The sequence below is a fragment of the Octopus sinensis genome, unplaced genomic scaffold (genome assembly GCF_006345805.1).
Source record: "Octopus sinensis unplaced genomic scaffold, ASM634580v1 Contig17813, whole genome shotgun sequence".
Lineage (NCBI taxonomy): Eukaryota > Metazoa > Mollusca > Cephalopoda > Octopoda > Octopodidae > Octopus > Octopus sinensis.
Window position 1 is genome coordinate 1 of NW_021835344.1, and position 22,500 is coordinate 22,500.

Consider the following 22,500-nt stretch of genomic DNA (forward strand, 5'->3'; position numbering starts at 1 on the left):
CGTGACCAGCAGATTTGGGTTGTAGGGGTTAAGTTGATTACATTGACCCAGAGCTCAACTTGCGCTTATTTTATCGACACAGAAATTATGAAAAGCAAAGTCAATCTTGGCGGAATTTGAACTCAGAACGTAAAGACAGACGAAGTACTGCAAAGCATTTCTCCCGCTCTGCTAACGATTCTGCCAGCTTACCGCCTAATTTAAGGATTAATAGTGATAAGTTTTCATAATGGTCTAATGAGAAATTGAAATCATCACATCACTAAATGCATATGAAAATCTATTCAATTTGACAGTGCCATAATAACATTTGAGAGAAGTAAATTGCTTATATTCTATGACAAACAGATATGTAGGGTATGTCATTGAATATTGAAGATTCTACAACCACCGCTCCAACGTAATGTAATGCAAAGAGGTATGTACCAGTAATATCCCTGTTGTTTTTCTGCTTCTCTCTCTACTCAGCCTGTCTGCAGAATGTTTACGAAAACGTGCTTTTAACGATATTACAATAATGAACTCAACTCTCCAAAGTAATAAATTCTTTCAAAACGTTTCCATAAATGAGTCAAATGATTTGCCGTTGAACGAGATGGACACATTCCTGGAGGACTCAAACGGGAGAATAGGTTGCATTACCTTTGAAAAATCATTGTAATTACAAACACACACACACACACAGGACAGTCATAATGGAACAGACATAGAAAGACATACACATACACACTCACCCCACCCCCACCCCCACCAGAGTGGTCGTATTTAAACAGACAGAAAGTCACTCACAAAAATTACTTTTCTCATCCTGCTACTTCTACTACTGTAAAAGTCATTTAAAAATAATTTGCTCGCTCACCATCATCAATGCCTTTGCTCTGTTCTGCATTGTAACATTGAGACATGTCTGGTTCTTGCCAGATACCAGTAAACGGTGAACACTTTGTGATAACAGGTTTTGACTTGATGCATTTCTGGATGCCCCATCGTTCTGGAAGAACTGAAAAAATAAATGTTAAATATTGTCAGTCGAGTTTATTCATTCTGAGGAGAATTTCATCAGTCTCAGAGGAATATAAGAAACCTTCGAACTGGTCGTGATTTGAACTCATAATTTAGTGACAGAAGGATAAATGGTGTCTTGCATTTGGGGGAGAAATCTATTATTTACTCCTGACCCCTATCCTCAAAACTAATGTCAAATATTTTCTAACTAGAGTTCAGATATAAAAACAATATTCCTGCATCTGTTTTTAATTACAATAATTTCTTGTTTTTATGATTATTCAATACAAGATTAGTTGGAACGGTGTAGGTGATGCAGAATTAAGGAGCCAAGTTGTTAGTTCAAGTTGAATGGGGGAATTAGTGCTAATATTCGCCACCATAGACATCAGTAGCAACAGCGGCAGCAATGGATTTATGTATATTTTCCTACATATGCACAGATTTGAGTGATTCCACCAGTTGGTCTTGTCTTAAAACTAATAAAGCTCAGCCTCTGGGAGGAACAATTTAGATGCTTAACCTGTGGAATGACGTGGTAGAAATGAGAGAAGAGAGACCGTGTTACATAGTCTGTGATGAGTGAAATCCCAGGATGACCATCATGTACTAGCAAGATATATAGCTCTACAGTAATCATAAAATTGAATAAATAGTATTAGCCTGAAACCAACAGAATCACTGATAGATTCTATTGGCTGTATCTAGGTATGTGCTTTCTTTGCTACAATTATTTTGTGAAATTCTGGAACTTACAAGAATCTTTAAATCTTTGAATAATGCAGATTTCAAATTTTGGCTGCTATTTTGGGCGGGGGTAGTTCGATTACATAGACCCCAGTGGTACTTATTTTATCGATCCCGTAAGGGTAAAAGACAAAGTCGACCCTGGTGGCATTTGATCTCAGAATGTAAAGTCAGAAGAAATGCTGCTAAGCATTTTGTCCGGCATGGTAACGGTTCCGCTAGCTCTCTACCATAAAGCCTTGTCTAATATTGGTTTCAAATTTTGGCACAAGGCCAGCAATTTCAGGGGAAGGGATAAGTCGTTTACACCAACCCCAGTGCTCAATTGGTATTTATTTCATCGAACCGAAAAAATTAAAGGCAAAGTCGACCTTGGCGGAATTTGAACTCAGAACATAAAAACGAATGAAATGAAAGCTTTGTATAATATTGGCGACAAAGCAAACCTAGATAGTTAGGACAAGGCTAAATTATATCAAATAATGTATAAAATGTAAAAATGCTGGGACAAGAGATTGCAACCGATGGACGTTTAATTCTATCTTGTTAATCTATAAAGCTGTTATCTGCTCTACCAAGTAACATTCTCTCACAATAGGATGACGCTGAAAGCTTCAAATTTTGAGTAGAAATAAATCAATACAAACGAACCAATGCCTGGTGGCTACATTTCCATGACACGGGATCTCCGCAGTAGTTCCTATTTTTGTCATTGGCCAAGAGAAAGGTCGATTGTTAGTTGATGTTGTGCTTTCATCACAAACCACTGAAAAAGAAGCAAAATATGGACATGAAAGAAGTCAGTAGTAGTAGTAGTAGTAGTGGTAGTAGCAGCAGCAGCAGTTAATGTTGGAAATAAATTGTTTGGACCACCTGCTGGCTGATTTGTGGACAATGATACATGAAGTGTTGCAAACATATACGGAGAGCATATATATTTATTCAAAATAGACAGATTTCTAGTTTTTCATTTAGTAGTTTGTAAAGAGATAAATGATTTAGAAATGAATTACAATCCCTTACAACACAAGGACCCCCACCCCAACCAGGCTCCATGCAATTCTTGGAAGTGTAGTCTATTCTTAACTAAAATGGCGACAATATGATTTTCTCCATATTCTTGCTCTGTTCAAATATTTGAGAAAAATTACATTAAAGTGTCCTACTTATTAAAATTCTAATTCATTATTTATGCAGCTGAAGATGGCATTGCATTTAAATTGATGTAATTTTTGTATTGTTCAATTAAATTTAGCCGATTGAAACTGCATAACTACTTGATATTCTGTAGATTATATATATATATATATTCTTATATATATATTTTCTTATATATTCTTAAAAAACAATAAATAAAATAGAAATAGAGGTGTGTGCATATGTATATATATATATATATTTTATATTTTCTCGAGCAATATATAACTGGTTACGGGATATGACTACTCAGAATGCTAGTCTGTTTCGCGGCCTCTAGTGTTGAATTTCGTCAATATATTGATCACTCTTTAGACATACTGACCGGAAGCGCAAAACCTAATGTACGCTAGAAATGGGTAGATGTTATATTGATTTGGCGATGGTAAAATGAAATGAATGGAAACGAAGTGAAAATATATCCTTTTCCGGCAATGGGATATGATTTGTTCCTCTCTTATATCCCTTAGACACTGTTTAAATCGTATGAGCTGTGTGTGTATCTATCGATCCTAATGTAAAATTAACTTGATCACTTCGTACGAAATGAATTTTCGCTGAGGAAAATTATTTGCAGCACTAAATAGTTTTCCTGTTTGAATTAAAGCAATTACTGGAATTGTTTGAATTTTTCTGCCCATTAGAGTCTGCATCTTCTACTTCTATACAAAATTAGAAGAAAACATTTTTGCCCTCGGTTAATTGGTATAATTAAAAAGAAACTGAGCAAAGACAAACAGTTCCGTAGGGACAAGAAACGGAAAAGCGCAAAATAAAATGCTTTTTTTTAAAATTATCCAAGCGTTGAGAAAATGTAAATAAATAGCTGTGTGTGAGAGAGAGAGAGGGGGAGAGAGTCTGTGTGCTTTGTATCATCTACTGTGGTTGATGACGACAACGACGAAGAGGTTGGTGATTGATGAAGCTAATTATGACGGTAATGATGATAAAATTAATAAGAAACACGATACTTACTTTCATCAAGAAATTTCATGTGGCTTTTCTTAACTCCTAAGTTAAGAAATGCCTGGGATTTGTTCAAAGTTTCGGAGATATTGTGCCGCAGTTGACTTTCAGTCATTTCGCTAAATACTGTACAGTAAATAGCAAATATTTTATTTCTGTTTGAGCTGAAATAAAAAATAAATACATACATGTATGTCGGTATGTATGTATGTATGTAGCTAGCTAGCTAGCTAGAAATATACATACATTGATATATATATATATATATATATATATATATATAATTTCAACAATTGAGGGCAAAATTAATTAATTATTAATCAATTTCACCAAGTGTTCAGTATGCAAAGGGACCATTCAAGGCGAATTCAAATTATTACATTATATAAAAGGGCTTAGTAAAATAAATTACTTTGCCGCATACTGAACTCATTAGAAATAGCAGCTAAAAAACTTTTTTAAAGCTATTTCTAATACTTAAAGAAAATCTCTCTCATATATAGTGTTTGCTTAATTCAACTCACAAAAGTTTGGGGGTAAGGACATCGAAAAATCAAATGCTAAGGTTATTTGAGAACGTACGTTTCAAGATTAGTCAAAAACAACACTTCTATCATCAGCTCAGAAATTCCTTGGTTTGGATTTGGAAACACTGAAAATAAGAACATACCCTTTCGAAGATCTGCTCGTAACTAACAGTATCAACAAATGCAAATAAGCAAGCGAAGAATCTCTGTTCTCCCCTTTCCACCAGCGTGGGTTAAAAACATCAAACACTATGCTTATTTCGGTAAAATCCGAAGCATTAATCAGAGGGAGATTAATTATAATTTCAACAATTGAGGGCAAAATTAATTAATTATTAATCAATTTCACCAAGTGTTCAGTATGCAAAGGGACCATTCAAGGCGAATTCAAATTATTACATTATATAAAAGGGCTTAGTAAAATAAATTACTTTGCCGCATACTGAACTCATTAGAAATAGCAGCTAAAAAACTTTTTTAAAGCTATTTCTAATACTTAAAGAAAATCTCTCTCATATATAGTGTTTGCTTAATTCAACTCACAAAAGTTTGGGGGTAAGGACATCGAAAAATCAAATGCTAAGGTTATTTGAGAACGTACGTTTCAAGATTAGTCAAAAACAACACTTCTATCATCAGCTCAGAAATTCCTTGGTTTGGATTTGGAAACACTGAAAATAAGAACATACCCTTTCGAAGATCTGCTCGTAACTAACAGTATCAACAAATTCAAATAAGCAAGCGAAGAATCTCTGTTCTCCCCCCTTTCCACCAGCGTGGGTTAAAAACATCAACACTATGCTTATTTCGGTAAAATCCGAAGCATTAATCAGAGGGAGATTAATTATAATTTCAACAATTGAGGGCAAAATTAATTAATTATTAATCAATTTCACCAAGTGTTCAGTATGCAAAGGGACCATTCAAGGCGAATTCAAATTATTACATTATATAAAAGGGCTTAGTAAAATAAATTACTTTGCCGCATACTGAACTCATTAGAAATAGCAGCTAAAAAACTTATTTAAAGCTATTTCTAATACTTAAAGAAAATCTCTCTCATATATAGTGTTTGCTTAATTCAACTCACAAAAGTTTGGGGGTAAGGACATCGAAAAATCAAATGCTAAGGTTATTTGAGAACGTACGTTTCAAGATTAGTCAAAAACAACACTTCTATCATCAGCTCAGAAATTCCTTGGTTTGGATTTGGAAACACTGAAAATAAGAACATACCCTTTCGAAGATCTGCTCGTAACTAACAGTATCAACAATTCAAATAAGCAAGCGAAGAATCTCTGTTCTCCCCTTTCCACCAGCGTGGGTTAAAAACATCAAACACTATGCTTATTTCGGTAAAATCCGAAGCATTAATCAGAGGGAGATTAATTATAATTTCAACAATTGAGGGCAAAATTAATTAATTATTATCAATTTCACCAAGTGTTCAGTATGCAAAGGGACCATTCAAGGCGAATTCAAATTATTACATTATATAAAAGGGCTGAGTAAAATAAATTACTTTGCCGCATACTGAACTCATTAGAAATAGCAGCTAAAAAACTTTTTTAAAGCTATTTCTAATACTTAAGAAAATCTCTCTCATATATAGTGTTTGCTTAATTCAACTCACAAAAGTTTGGGGGTAAGGACATCGAAAAATCAAATGCTAAGGTTATTTGAGAACGTACGTTTCAAGATTAGTCAAAAACAACACTTCTATCATCAGCTCAGAAATTCCTTGGTTTGGATTTGGAAACACTGAAAATAAGAACATACCCTTTCGAAGATCTGCTCGTAACTAACAGTATCAACAAATGCAAATAAGCAAGCGAAGAATCTCTGTTCTCCCCTTTCCACCAGCGTGGGTTAAAAACATCAAACACTATGCTTATTTCGGTAAAATCCGAAGCATTAATCAGAGGGAGATTAATTATAATTTCAACAATTGAGGGCAAAATTAATTAATTATTAATCAATTTCACCAAGTGTTCAGTATGCAAAGGGACCATTCAAGGCGAATTCAAATTATTACATTATATAAAAGGGCTTAGTAAAATAAATTACTTTGCCGCATACTGAACTCATTAGAAATAGCAGCTAAAAAACTTTTTTAAAGCTATTCTAATACTTAAAGAAAATCTCTCTCATATATAGTGTTTGCTTAATTCAACTCACAAAAGTTTGGGGGTAAGGACATCGAAAAATCAAATGCTAAGGTTATTTGAGAACGTACGTTTCAAGATTAGTCAAAAACAACACTTCTATCATCAGCTCAGAAATTCCTTGGTTTGGATTTGGAAACACTGAAAATAAGAACATACCCTTTCGAAGATCTGCTCGTAACTAACAGTATCAACAAATTCAAATAAGCAAGCGAAGAATCTCTGTTCTCCCCTTTCCACCAGCGTGGGTTAAAAACATCAAACACTATGCTTATTTCGGTAAAATCCGAAGCATTAATCAGAGGGAGATTAATTATAATTTCAACAATTGAGGGCAAAATTAATTAATCAAGAACAGAGATTCTTCGCTTGCTTATTTGAATTTGTTGATACTGTTAGTTACGAGCAGATCTTCGAAAGGGTATGTTCTTATTTTCAGTGTTTCCAAATCCAAACCAAGGAATTTCTGAGCTGATGATAGAAGTGTTGTTTTTGACTAATCTTGAAACGTACGTTCTCAAATAACCTTAGCATTTGATTTTTCGATGTCCTTACCCCCAAACTTTTGTGAGTTGAATTAAGCAAACACTATATATGAGAGAGATTTTCTTTAAGTATTAGAAATAGCTTTAAAAAAGTTTTTTAGCTGCTATTTCTAATGAGTTCAGTATGCGGCAAAGTAATTTATTTTACTAAGCCCTTTTATATAATGTAATAATTTGAATTCGCCTTGAATGGTCCCTTTGCATACTGAACACTTGGTGAAATTGATTAATAATTAATTAATTTTGCCCTCAATTGTTGAAATTATAATTAATCTCCCTCTGATTAATGCTTCGGATTTTACCGAAATAAGCATAGTGTTTGATGTTTTTAACCCACGCTGGTGGAAAGGGGAGAACAGAGATTCTTCGCTTGCTTATTTGCATTTGTTGATACTGTTAGTTACGAGCAGATCTTCGAAAGGGTATGTTCTTATTTTCAGTGTTTCCAAATCCAAACCAAGGAATTTCTGAGCTGATGATAGAAGTGTTGTTTTTGACTAATCTTGAAACGTACGTTCTCAAATAACCTTAGCATTTGATTTTTCGATGTCCTTACCCCCAAACTTTTGTGAGTTGAATTAAGCAAACACTATATATGAGAGAGATTTTCTTTAAGTATTAGAAATAGCTTTAAAAAAGTTTTTTAGCTGCTATTTCTAATGAGTTCAGTATGCGGCAAAGTAATTTATTTTACTCAGCCCTTTTATATAATGTAATAATTTGAATTCGCCTTGAATGGTCCCTTTGCATACTGAACACTTGGTGAAATTGATTAATAATTAATTAATTTTGCCCTCAATTGTTGAAATTATAATTAATCTCCCTCTGATTAATGCTTCGGATTTTACCGAAATAAGCATAGTGTTTGATGTTTTTAACCCACGCTGGTGGAAAGGGGAGAACAGAGATTCTTCGCTTGCTTATTTGAATTTGTTGATACTGTTAGTTACGAGCAGATCTTCGAAAGGGTATGTTCTTATTTTCAGTGTTTCCAATCCAAACCAAGGAATTTCTGAGCTGATGATAGAAGTGTTGTTTTTGACTAATCTTGAAACGTACGTTCTCAAATAACCTTAGCATTTGATTTTTCGATGTCCTTACCCCCAAACTTTTGTGAGTTGAATTAAGCAAACACTATATATGAGAGAGATTTTCTTTAAGTATTAGAAATAGCTTTAAAAAAGTTTTTTAGCTGCTATTTCTAATGAGTTCAGTATGCGGCAAAGTAATTTATTTTACTAAGCCCTTTTATATAATGTAATAATTTGAATTCGCCTTGAATGGTCCCTTTGCATACTGAACACTTGGTGAAATTGATTAATAATTAATTAATTTTGCCCTCAATTGTTGTTGAAATTATAATTAATCTCCCTCTGATTAATGCTTCGGATTTTACCGAAATAAGCATAGTGTTTGATGTTTTTAACCCACGCTGGTGGAAAGGGGAGAACAGAGATTCTTCGCTTGCTTATTTGAATTTGTTGATACTGTTAGTTACGAGCAGATCTTCGAAAGGGTATGTTCTTATTTTCAGTGTTTCCAAATCCAAACCAAGGAATTTCTGAGCTGATGATAGAAGTGTTGTTTTTGACTAATCTTGAAACGTACGTTCTCAAATACCTTAGCATTTGATTTTTCGATGTCCTTACCCCCAAACTTTTGTGAGTTGAATTAAGCAAACACTATATATGAGAGAGATTTTCTTTAAGTATTAGAAATAGCTTTAAAAAAGTTTTTTAGCTGCTATTTCTAATGAGTTCAGTATGCGGCAAAGTAATTTATTTTACTAAGCCCTTTTATATAATGTAATTATATATATATATATATATATATACATATATATATATATATATATATATATACATTCGTTTAAAAGCTGCCCTGTTAATCCTTGGGTCCAACAATGACACCATGCATTGAGTACATATTAAGTTTCATGAAACATGAATATTTCTCAAGCAATGAACAATTTTCATCAAAGCAATGATATAATTTGTCGACTCGGAACTTATTGCAAAGCTTCATGATAAACAACAGTACCACCACCATCGCCACCATATCTGCAATACACACGCCATCCAGACTTCTGACGCCATCACCATCAATACTTTTCATCACGTTCACCTCCACCACCATCACCACTGTCTTTCACATCGCTTTCTATCAGTATATTCAAACATAGCTTAGGATTGGATCATCATAGCTAAAATAACCGCATTCAGTATGGTTGAGAACAGAATTAGTTAAGAAGGCTCGAACTACAAGCGGGTGACTAAAAGTTGGTCTTAAGAATATATTCGTCCAATGCACATGAAGGTCTTCGCTCCCTGCATAAATCTTTAAATACACTTCATATATATATATATATATATAATTACCTGGTTGGTTTTAAAATGTGTGTTAGCTACCTTCAATATTTTATAATCTTCACATTGCCATTTTGTGAAATCAGTCCCTAATTCCTATGGCATTCTCAATGATACTGAGTGAGCATTGCTGATGAGTATTAACTTCCTATAAGAGATTACCATGCTAATCTAATCCATCTGGCTTACCGTGGGGAATGTTCTCCCCACTGTCAATGCAAACAGACCATATGTCTTTTTGTGGCTCAGGAGTCTATGACTAATATTTCTAATAATGCTGGTGCTCACTGCACTCTTTTCACACTTAGTGACTGTGAATTATTTCCTTGTTGGTTTCAAATTGCCGATAGCCACCACAAATTATATATACACACCCATATATATGTGTGTATATATATGTGTGTATATATATATGTGTGATGTATATGTATGTATATATATATACATATATATACAGCAATTTAATAAATAAAACATATGCATACATACATACATATATGTACATACCTACATCTATACGTATATATACATATATATATGAGTACAGGATACCACAAATAAACGTAGAACACAACGAGAAACGAAAACAAAATCAAACAAGGAAACGGACTTTTTCCAACAACGAAAAACAGGACAAACAATACAAGGAAAATTCCCTTCTTCAGCTGGCCCTGTTTCGACTCAATGCGTATTTATATATATATATATATATATATATATATATATATATATATATATATATATATATATATATATATATATATACAGTTCTCTCTGTATCTTTATATGGGTTTGTTTGTCCTTTGTATAATAAAACATGGATAAAACACTTAAACATTTCATTGAATGTATGAATTAATATATTCTGGGTCACAAGTACAACACTGTTGATTATTGTGACGTATAATACATGCGATAAAATCGAATGTTTGGAACAAAAGCAAATAAATTTGAATAAATGTGTTAGAAGCATTTGCTTACCCACAGTCTTCAACTCTAAATGTTCCCGTCACGGTTGAAAGGTCATGCTCAATCTGAAAAAGCCGGATGTGTATATATATATATATATATATACATTAAATTCAAGAAACAAAGCTTGATTTAAAAGCGTTGAGATGTATTGAAAAATAAAGAAATAATTTTATTCTGAAACGCAGGATAATGCTAATGATATAACGTGAACCGCATGAAATATCCATAATTTGCAGATAAATCTGTCGTCAGCCAGCTATGTGACTACACCTCACACCCCTGTGATTACGCTTCAAGTGCTTTACCATTAAGCTAAACTGCGCGAACGACAAATACTTCTGCAAAGTTAGGCTATATACATCTAGCTTTATAAGACGCGTAATCTGGCCGCCGACAGAGTTTTCGGCAACAGGTGAATACTTTATCCTGTTCATGCTATACTATTAGCATTATCCTGCGTTTGAGAATATAATTATGTATAAATATATTAGCTTGACACTCGGTAAAGTGGGGGAAATGAGAGGGTTTTTAATGTTCCGAGCATATCTCTTTTTCAGAAAGGAAAACGAAAATGTTGAGAAGAAAAATATTACCAAAAGGAAGTGTGTGATTACATATGTTCTTATGTGTGTGTGTGTATGTGTGTGTGTGTGTGTGTGTGTGTGTTTGTGTGTGTCTGTGTCTGTGTGTGTGTAAACACAAGATTAGTGAATATTTGAGTAGGATTTTATTTACTGTCAGAATCGGAAATTATAAGACGGAATATATAAAGACAAAATAGTGGATAGAACAGTCTTTTTATTGACCAGCAAAAATTCAGTAAGTTAAAAAAGAAAGTTTTATGTAATAGTTTACTATCAGTAAATGGAGTTGAATGTCTGAATTTCATGAAACCTCACTATTTAGTTGACGTTTCACATTTCTTCTATAAAATATGCATGTGTGTGTGTGTGTGTGCGTGAGAGTGTGTATGTGTATGCAGGAGTGCGCATGTTCAGTGCATATGTGTGCGCGCACGCGCGTCTGTGTACGGAGAAAGAGAGAGAGAGGGCAGATATCTACTCACGGCTCTTGATATGTTCTCAGCGGGGATTTTATATTCGTTGAACTTTTTAAAAATCAAACGAAATACGAAGGATTTGGTCCAGCCTATGGATTGATATAGAAAATAATCGCTGCGTTTATAAATGAGACACACGTCATAGATGCACATAAAACCCACATACATAGATAAAAATATACATTCATAATCACATATACACTTAAAATACTATATATATATATATATTATTCTTATCTACCTATTATATACGTTTTTATTATTATTATTATTTGCAATTTACTTAAGCATTGACATTTAATTGTTATTTAATTTTTATATTTCTATTATATGTAATTTTCTAGATGGTGTAATTTAATTGTTCATTTTGAATTGATAAAAAGTGTTTTTTTTATTTTTATTTTTTATATATATCTTATAATGTGTGAAATTTGATTTAGTATTTCTAAATTTAATTTTTCCCTTGTAAGTTTGGATTTTATTCACTCAAATAATAATTATTATATATATATATATTCACTCTCCTACAGAAACACTTCCCCACCCAACATAAGTACTACACTATCCTAAATAAGAACACTATTAGACTCTCCTACTCTACCACGCCCAATCTAGCCAGGAACCTAGCCAACAACAATGTGAAAAAACTTAACATACCTACTTTTTCCGAGGCCCATCCAACGTCCGATAGCAATTGCAACTGCCCTGATAAAACTACCTGCCCCCTCAACAACAAATGCCTACAGAGGGACCTAGTATATACATGCGAGGTAAGATCAGGCCCTGACGATAAAAGAAAATCCTACATAGGAATGACGTCAAACAGCTTTAAGACCCTTGGTACGCACACACACACTCGTTCCGGCGACAGGATAAATCCAACCAAACTACCCTCGACGCCCACATCTGGTACCTTAAAAGGAATTTCATCCCTTCAAGACCAAGTGGAAACTACTACAGAAGGCGCGCTCGTACACAGGAGGCCATACCTGCTGTGACCTCTGCATATCGGAGAGCCTAGAGATCTTGTTCGCCAAGGCCCTCTCCTTAACAAAATCTCAGAACACTCCCCAAATTGTATGCATAAGAAGTATGCGAACTACAAGAACTATAGACCTACCCGGCAACCAGATTGATGACACCCCACCCACAAACCCCCCCAATCCACCGTTCCCCTAGCACCCCCGATTACCTTTTCCTAAGACCTTTCACATATTGTATGTGCACGCTTGTAGATGTGTATCGTATATATGTATAGAAATGTATGGGTATAGTAGGATTATACGCATGTATTATGTGTGTGTGTGCGTGTATGTATGTAAAAAAATATATATGTGTGTATATATATATATATATATATATATATATATATATATATATGTATGTGCGTGTGTGTGTGTGTGTGTGTGTAATATGTATAGATGTATGTATGTATATATGTATATTTGTGTGTATGCATTTGTATGTGTATATGTATGTGTGTATGTATATATATGTGTGTAAGTGTGTGTATATATGTAAATGTAAGTGTGTGTGCTTGTATGAGAATGTATGTATGTTTGCACATGTTATATATGTGTGTGTATGTGTGTGTGTATGTATATATGGTGTATATAATATATTATATGTATACATATATATATAATATATATGTGTATATATATGTGTATGTATATATATGTGTATGTGAGTGGGTGTGTATACATGTGTGTATGTGTATGTATGTATGTATATATATGCGTGTGCATGGGTATATGTATATGTACATATGCGCGTACGCTCGTGTGTTTATGTATGTGTAGGTACGTAGAGTTATCTATGTGTGTATTTATATGTACATGTGTAAGTATGTGTAATATTGTATGTATGTGTATGTATATGTATGTGTATGTGTGTGTGTATATATATATATATATATATATATATATATATATATATATATATGTATGTATGTGTGTATGTGTATATGTAGGTGTATGTGTGTATGTATATATTTATATATATGTGTGTGTTATATGTATGTATATAATATATATATATATATATATATATATATCTATATATCTATGTGTGTAAGTTTATTATATGTATGTATCCGTCTATATAATAGGTAACTGCACGTACATATACTTAATATTTATTTTTGAGTATGCATGTATGAATAACTGCGCGTATATATATTTACTATTTACTTATTTTTTGAGTATGCATGTTAGTATGAATATATATATGTATATATATATATATAGATATAATATATATATATATATAATTATATGTATGTATATGTGTACATGTATGTATTGTATGTAGGTGTACATGTATGTATGTGTGTGTATTTATTTATGGGTGTATATGTATAGACTAGCCTTCTAAGAGTGTAGACATGAATCTGTAGGTACGCGTATATATATATATATATATATATACATATATATATATGTACATGTATGTATTTGTATGTAGGTGTACATGTATGTGTGTGTATTTATATTTATTGGTGTATATGTATAGACTAGCCTTCTAAGAGTGTAGACATGAATTTGTAGGTACGCGTACGTATGTGTATATACGTGAATGTATGTAGATGTATGTATGTATGAATATAACGCGTGCGTGCGTGTATGCGTATGAGTGTACGAATGAGTGAGTGTACGTGCTAAAGAGTGTGCGTGAGTGAATGAGTAATTGTTTTCAGTAGACGGATAAATGGTCTGGCTGTCATAGCCAAGATGTTTGTGACCAAGCGGCCAAAGATAACAAAAGTAATAAACGAAGATAATAAAATTAAAATTAGGGAATGGGTCTGTATTTGTATATGTATATATATATGTGTGTATGTGTAGGTATGCATGGGTACACATATGTATATATATGTGTATATATATATATATGTGTATGTATATATATGTGTATATGTATGTGTATGTATGTATATATATATGTGTGTGTATGTGTGGGTGTATATATATGTGTATGTGTATATATGTGTATATAGGGACTTGTGTGCTGTGTGTGCATGTGTGTGTATGGATTTGTGTGTGTATGCGTGTATGTGAGTATGTGTGTGTATGTGTATATATATATTTTTCTGTGTGTATATGTATGTGTGGTCGTGTGTGTATATATACATGTGTGTATACGTGTATGCAAGTGAGTGTGTGTATGTATACATATATATGTGTATGTGTAGATATGTATATGTATGTGTGAGTGTATATATGTGTGTATGTGTAGAGGTATAAGTGAGAATCTCCTTATTACCTAAAACTCTATTCCCCCCTTTATATATATATATATATATATATAGATATATATATATATATGATATTTTTTTTATTTTTTATTTTTATTATTTTTTATTTTTTATTTTTTTATATTTTTTTTATTTTCTATTTTTTATTTTTATTTTTTATTTTTTTTTAGTTTTTATTTTTTATTTATTCTCCTATCTAATTTTACACTGACTCCTTGACCACTCCCCCAAGTATGATTTTTTGCGCTATGCCTACCCCCAAAAAAGTCCCCCACCAACACCCCTTTAAACCTGCCTAAATGTATAAATGCCAATACAATTCTTGTTAACTAGCTTCCTGAAGATTTCTCTTGAATGAAACAGTTCTAGTCCTGTAGAAGCTCCTTCTATATAATAAATTAATTTTACTCTGCTATGTATTGAGTACCTTATTTACTGTGGTTAACCCCGAATCAACCCGGGACCTACATATATATATATATATATATATATATATACACACTTATCATTCCCTTTCTTCCTGTCGCTCTCTTCGTGTATCGGCTATCAATGCCTGCACATGGATGATTGGTTCCATACATCGTTAGGACCTTTCTTGACTTCCTGTCCAACTCCTTTAGCTTCTCCTCTGTCCACTTCAGTTTTCCAGCGTCATTCCGAACTACTGCGACTGCGTGCGAGTTTATCGCCGAAATTATGTTCCAGGCATTCAGCTTTCAAACCAATATTTTGATCACTCGCCAAAAGTGCTCTCTTTTATTCTTTTCCTTCATGTCGTGGTGTTTGATTCCATCTGTGATCTGTGAGTGTGTGTGTGTGTTAGAGAGAGAGAGAGCGGGGGAGAGGGAGAGAGGGAGAGAGAGCATTGCAAATAGTATACACACATCAAAATATTTTCCCGTATATTAATTACTATAAAATGTTCTTATTAACTATCAATTTGTAATAAACTTGTTAGTGTTATATTAGACAATAAATAACACTTACCAATGAAATCATTCTTGTTACATAAGTGTCCGACGCAACAACCAGTACAAGACGTGCCATTCGTCCGTTTATTGCATGTAAGGGTATTGTTTCTCATAGCTTCAACACATTTTCTGTATGTGCTGCAGGACCTTTCAGTCTTCAGTTTAGCACCGTTCATTGATATTGCGAATCGGCATACAGGCTGTAATAATAGATATGAAAATTATACACTACAACAACAATATTTATTAGGACGATTACTGCTAATTACAGCAACAACAACAGAAACAACACCACTGGGGATGTTTACCATGCAAGTAAGTTTAATCATTGCTTTAAAATACCAAAAGCAATAAATGAAACCGTAAAAGAGTTGCCGAATTGTTGAAAGTTAACAGCATAAGTAAAATTCCGTAAAAGTTATTGCTATTTAGTTTAAAAATCATGTTTTAATGCTTACAGTGTCCAAACTCTCGGATCACAAGGAGATATGGCCATCGATCACGGTCTTTAGCAAAACCGCATCGCACTGTCACCCGTCACCAAACTTAAAATAGGTCAAATTATCCCAATAAAGATGTATCAGTTCTCTAAAATTTCTTCTTACTGGAGGAATGCTCAAGAGGAATTTTTCATATAAAATTTACGGAAAATCATGCGTACAAAACTCACCAACAAGAGTAACTAATATGCCTATACCCAAAGATGAAAATGAAATATAATTGTCAGATTGAACTCCTCAGTCCAAGCAAATAAAACAGAAAATACATAAAACGAACACAAGAGAAACTTCGTTTTATTTTGCAAGTATATTTTATATGAAAACACGGTATATTAGTATAAAATTTGGAGAGAAAACAACCAAGGTCTTGTTAACTTAATAAGGGACATTCTGAAAGCGAAAAATATCAGAAATGAAGAATATTTAAAGAAAAGAATCCATCACGAAAACGCAATTAATAATCGCAAACACCTAACAATAATAAAAGCAATGAAAATGTAGACATTGAAGTTAGAAATAAGATTTGCATTGCCTTAGTTTGAAATTGAAACTCGTTTCTTCCAATGTTGGAAAAGTTTTAGAAAGAAAATTGGATCTCCCAAACTGAGTGAGGATGTCATGAAAAAATAACCAATGATAGTGTCCGAAGGCTGGCGTCTTCAAAAGAGCCAATGGAGTCTGTGATTGCAAATGAATGAATCATTACATAAGCTAACTCAGCTTCAAGAAAACAGAAAGGTCTGAGATCAGAACAGACAATGAAACAGGCAACAGATTGCAGCCATGCTCTTATGTCACGCTCTATTCTCCTATATTCTCGTAGATCAGTTAATGTGAAGCATTGATCTGTGTCATTACCGGTGTCTTTTATTGTTTCTCTTGTGTTTCTTTCACCAATGTACAACTGTGTATTCAGAGATATGCCTGGCAATTTTAATTTGTGTTTTAGCTGCGTTTAATCGTATAGCTTTCACCTATTCCTGTTGAAATAATATGACCCCCATCCGTTATGTTCTGTGAAGCTTATTGTACTTCTTGATGTGAGGGCAGATTTAATCTGTTTCGAACATTTTATAATCTTGTCTATCAAACAACCACTTTTGCTATGGCCAACAGACGAAGGAGACGGTCATTTACTTCTTAACTTTTTCCTTAATCCGCTCCCTTTAATCTCTGCAAGATGGTAGGGCCACATCCAACATGCAGTTATCCCCTCTAAGGTTAGTGGCCCGAGGTCATTCGACAAGGAATCTTAATCCCAAGTTGACTTCTGGCCACATACATTCATACATCCTACTCTAAGGACAGCCATGTTTGTCGGAGAAAGTCACTCTAAGTTCGTGTGTTCGTTCTTGAATAGGGATTCCTGGACAGGGTAGAACGTTGCGTCCTTGAACAAGGCACTTCATTTCACTTTGTCCCAGTCTAATCAAGTGAAATGTGTCCCAACCTAGTGATGTTCATCTATTTCTCTCTTCAATCGTCACATCCTTCTCGTCCCATTGAGTCATGAATAAGAAGATCGACAGGGTGTATGTATGTCTACGCAGGCGCATAAAAAAACTAGCGAAAGCATAGTACAATCTATGTGGACTTAATGGCTTTCGAGTGACGGTTGTGGATATATTTTAACGAAAAGGAAGAAAGTAATATTCCAGTTTACCTCTGTTCCTGGACAGCTTGTCACTTCATTGCATATGATTCCTGAACTTGTTTGACACTGTAAATTCCGTTGAAATAACGAGTAATCTACAGAATACAAGTAAATATCTGTATTTATGAACCAAATAATGCAATGCATAGCAATAACAAGAAATATTTTCTTCAGATGTAAAAACAAATGTATGCGTGTTAGTATTGAAATCAATACATGTTAGACATATAAAGCAAATTATTAACAAAGACTATAAACCTATTTTCATGTTCATTCGGAAACGTTTCAATAATGTCACAAATTCAACTGAGAGAAGCATGAAAGCCACTTGTTGTCCTTTTAGTATTCTGATGTAACAAACACGTGAAAATCGTTGAACAAGTCAAATAAAGGGATTAAATTTGTAAGTTGCAACCATTGATGCAGTGGAAACTCCCTAATGAAACCTGAGAATCTCATTTAAGTTATGCTGCAATGTCATATAGTATGTGAAGAAGGCCATAATATGTGAAGTGAGCAAAACAATATTTGGATAAACAATAAAAATTATGATCACTAATATTGTGCTTTTTCCAATATACACACATGTATGTATGTATGTATGTATGTATGTATGTATGTATGTGTGTATGTAAGTATGTATGTATGCATGTATGTATGTATGCATGTATGAATGTATGTATGTATGTAGGTAAGTATTATGTATGTATGTATGTATGTATGTATGTATGTATGTATGTATGTAAAGGTTTTAGTTGCCAATCCTGTAAAATACATTGTAGATATTTAGCTGGGCTAAAAAGTCACATTCGATCACAGCACCAGTAACAGTTAAGCTTCGTGCAATGGCCATACTCGGTAACAAGGGGGCAGCCATAATAATACATGTATGTATTATGTATGTATGTATGTCATTATTCACTGTTATTTCAAGATTTGTTGGCAATAGAGAAGGAGAGAGTTTCTATCCTACACCTACGGCTCCTTCATTGGAATTTCAACAACATCAATATTGCCATCATCTCGGAACTTTCTACCAACATATCCATGCATAGTCTTCTGTTCATAGATACTCATCCGTTCATCTAATGATACGTTGCGGTAGAGTCGTGCGACATCTTTGAGCATGTATTCTGTTATCAGATAAGGAATGTTGCTCAAGGAGCTGCCTTCCAAGTCATATGAATTATGCAAACTTGGTCAAAGGATGCACTTTGACATTTGTGGTTATAAGATGTTACCGAAAGGATATGATACGACATTCAAAGACATTTTGCATCGATGTTAAGCCCCTGCCACCTTGTTTTCGTTTTAAGGAGAGGGGGTCTACTTCACCGTTTATGTGGAAATTATGTGTACTTGTCAGTATTTTCCGGGATTTCACATAAACAGCTCGGATCTCATCAAGTGTCCAATAAAACAACCCAAATGTCATCAAGTGTCCAATAAAACAGCCCAAATGTCAGCAAACACGTTGTGGGCCAATGTTTTATTGAATGCATAGATTTCTGAGGTCGAAATTTTATTTATTCAGCTGTAATGTTCTTTGTTTATACTTTAATGACACCTGTAAGTTAATGGTACCTGTAAAAAAGCACTTGTTTTGTTACAGGTGCTGTTATGAGATATATTTTCATCCACCCCTAGATATCTGTAACATTCCTCTTCAGATATAGGGGAAACTGTCAGGTCATTGATGGTGATGTTGCGAGTCTGGTTTACATTTTTCGCCCTTTTCACAACCATATAACATTTATCCTGAACAAACGCCAACCCCACATTTTTTGAGAATGTTGTAACTTGGTCAAAGCTCTTTTTCATCTCATCCATATTCTTTGCATAAAGTTTTTAAGTCATCCACAAAGAAACAGCGTTCAATTTTGTAATTTCTGTTTCCTTTTGAACCAATGAGATATCCTTAACATGAATGACATGAGGTTTACAGAAAGTATAAACAACATCATAACGAGGTTGTCCCCTTGGAATATGCCTTTGCGATATTGTATTCTGTCAGTGATAATAGTCACTCTTTGTGTTTAATTTCATGATGGTGGCCCACAATGGAATCAGGTCAGCTATGGCTTTGATTATGGCTCACTGAAAATTTAGAAAGCTGAAGGGCTTCTAGCATCCATGAGTATGTATGTATGTACGTACGTACGTACGTACGTATGTATGTATGTATTATGTATGTATGTATGTACGTATGCATGTATATATGTATGTATGTATGTATGTACGTATGTATGTATGTATGTATGTATGTATGTATGTATGTATGTATGTATGTGCGTATGTACATACATATACATACTGACTCATATATTTTCTCGAGTGATGTGCTTAATCGGACTCCATTTTAAGTCTGTCATTTGGAACCTTCGCTGTTTATGCCGGATTCTTCTCTGTTGTAAACAATCAAGGCAGGTCTTTGGTTTCAGGATATCTTCCTACTTTCCCCCAACCAATCACAGCAGCCTTCTGAATGATCATGAGCATTGACTGTCTTCCTGGCTAAGCGCTAAATATATACTTTACCTCTCTACTTCGTTTTCTTCCTCTCTCTCCTCCGCAGCATCACTCTTACCAACCCACATCCTCACATTATTTGTCCCTCCGCCCACATTTACACTTTATACACACTTCACACGCTAGACCACAGTTTCTACCTACACATCTCACTTCGGTAGCACAGTTACTCTCTGCACACTTTATTACACACAAAGACAAACACACACACACACACACACACACATACACACAACTTTGTCCCATTGGATATTCTACATTTGACACACACATACAGATGCATACACACTCGTACATAGGACTCAGACATATTCCCGCACACTCACTCTTCAAACACATACACACACTCATACACACATACCCATACTCACAAGTGCTGCCCTCATACATTCACTTTTGCACCCAATGTTTTGCTTTGTATCTCTAAACCACTCACTTCTCTCCCCCTCCTCCTCCTCCCTTTTCCTCCCGCTACTGCTTGGCTCCTACTAACTGCAACAGTTTACCTCCCCTATACGCACACATACCGCACCCTTCTTCTCTCACTTTCCATTCGTGTTCACTCTTCTTCGCATAAAACCACTTTTCTTCTTTTCTCCTTTCGTCAGCCATTTTCTGTCTCTCACTTAACCCTTGTGTACCAACCCTTTGCTTGTACCGTCTACATTATTTGACCTTCATGAAGTGTGCCATCTTTTTCAGACAATTTACATTACTGAATGTTTTGCCTGCATTTTGCCCTTTCTTGTCTTGGTATTTGGTCTTCTGAAGCAGCTTTTCTCTCTTATTCGATTTTTATCCTATAGATTCTACTGCAACTGTCCATGTCACGTCTTGCTGACTTTACAGTGTTCCCAGAGCATTGAACAGCAGTGATGGTGTCTGAATTGTGGTAACCGTCATGAATTATCATGAATACAGGTTTCTCTCTTCCAATATTTAGATGGCTTTCAAGGCGGCAAGCTGGCAGAAACGTTAACACACCGGGCGCAAAGCTTAGCAGTATTTCGTCTGTTTTTTCACGTTCTGTGTTCAAATTCCACAGAGGTCGACTTTGCTTTTATCCTTTCGGGGTAGCAGTTGCGTACTGGGGTCGATCCAATCGACTGGCCCTCTCCCCACCAAATTTCATGCCTTGTGCCTAGAGTAGCAAAGAATATTTAGATGGCTTCCAGTCCGCCATATCAGCTTTTTTCTCAGCTACAACTTTATGCTCTCTAACGCCTTTGCTTACCAATACACTACGTTTTCCTTAATATAATGGGACATAAAATCGTTATATTTAATACCGACACTCTGTATATCCATCCATCTACCATCTTCAACGCTCATTATTCCTGGGAGGGTCATGAGGACATCCGGTGCCTCAGGTACCTCCTGCATAGGGTACTATCAGAGGCAACTGCCAATACGCATACTGATTGAATTCTCAAGCATGACCAAATGAGGCTATGGATATTTTCTAGCCATCTCTTTTTGGTCTACCTCTACATTCCCTGCTTTTTTGCATCATTTTAAAGAATCGATCTTGCGATTTTGTCATGTGACATCCTAATCGCATGTCCGCATTACCGGAAATGTAGTGGCACAATACGGAAAAGTACCGACCTGATCTGGAGAGACTCCCTCATCTCCAAGGTACACACTGTGTCGAGTAAAGCTACTCCAGTCTTTTCGGAGGAATCCCATTTCGGCCGCTTCTGTTTGAGATCAGACTCTTTCAGTCGTTAGCCAATATTCATGACAACAGATGAGAATGGGCACGAAACCCAAACTGAAGATAGTGTGTTTGGCTTTGTAACCAAGTTGTCCTCTTCTGGGGATCGAATACTGGAACATTTCTTTTTATCTCGGGAGGGTCATTAAGCCAATAAAAAACACACGTACTGGTTTTATTTCACTTCATTATTCGTCACTTTGTTAACAATTTGTTAACGAATTAACTAAATGAATGTTTGATTAACCGTTTGGTTAACCTATCAACCAGTTATGGTTGTTAGCGACATTTTGTTGTCAATCGTGACCGCTTCGATGACTTGT

General features: G+C 34.5%; 1 protein-coding gene across 1 annotated transcript in view; it reads right to left on the reverse strand.

The window, feature by feature from the left end:
• Window positions 1-11,587: 11,587 nt before the first annotated feature.
• Window positions 11,588-22,500, reverse strand: part of LOC115231209 (connectin-like) — a gene marked incomplete at its 5' end in the record, with an annotated part of 30,827 nt that continues 19,914 nt past the window's right edge. The window contains 3 exons of the mRNA XM_029801281.2: window positions 11,588-11,639; window positions 15,794-15,977; window positions 17,941-18,026. Of these exons, the coding sequence (XP_029657141.2) occupies window positions 17,961-18,026 (66 nt within the window). The remainder of the gene's footprint in view (window positions 11,640-15,793; window positions 15,978-17,940; window positions 18,027-22,500) is intronic.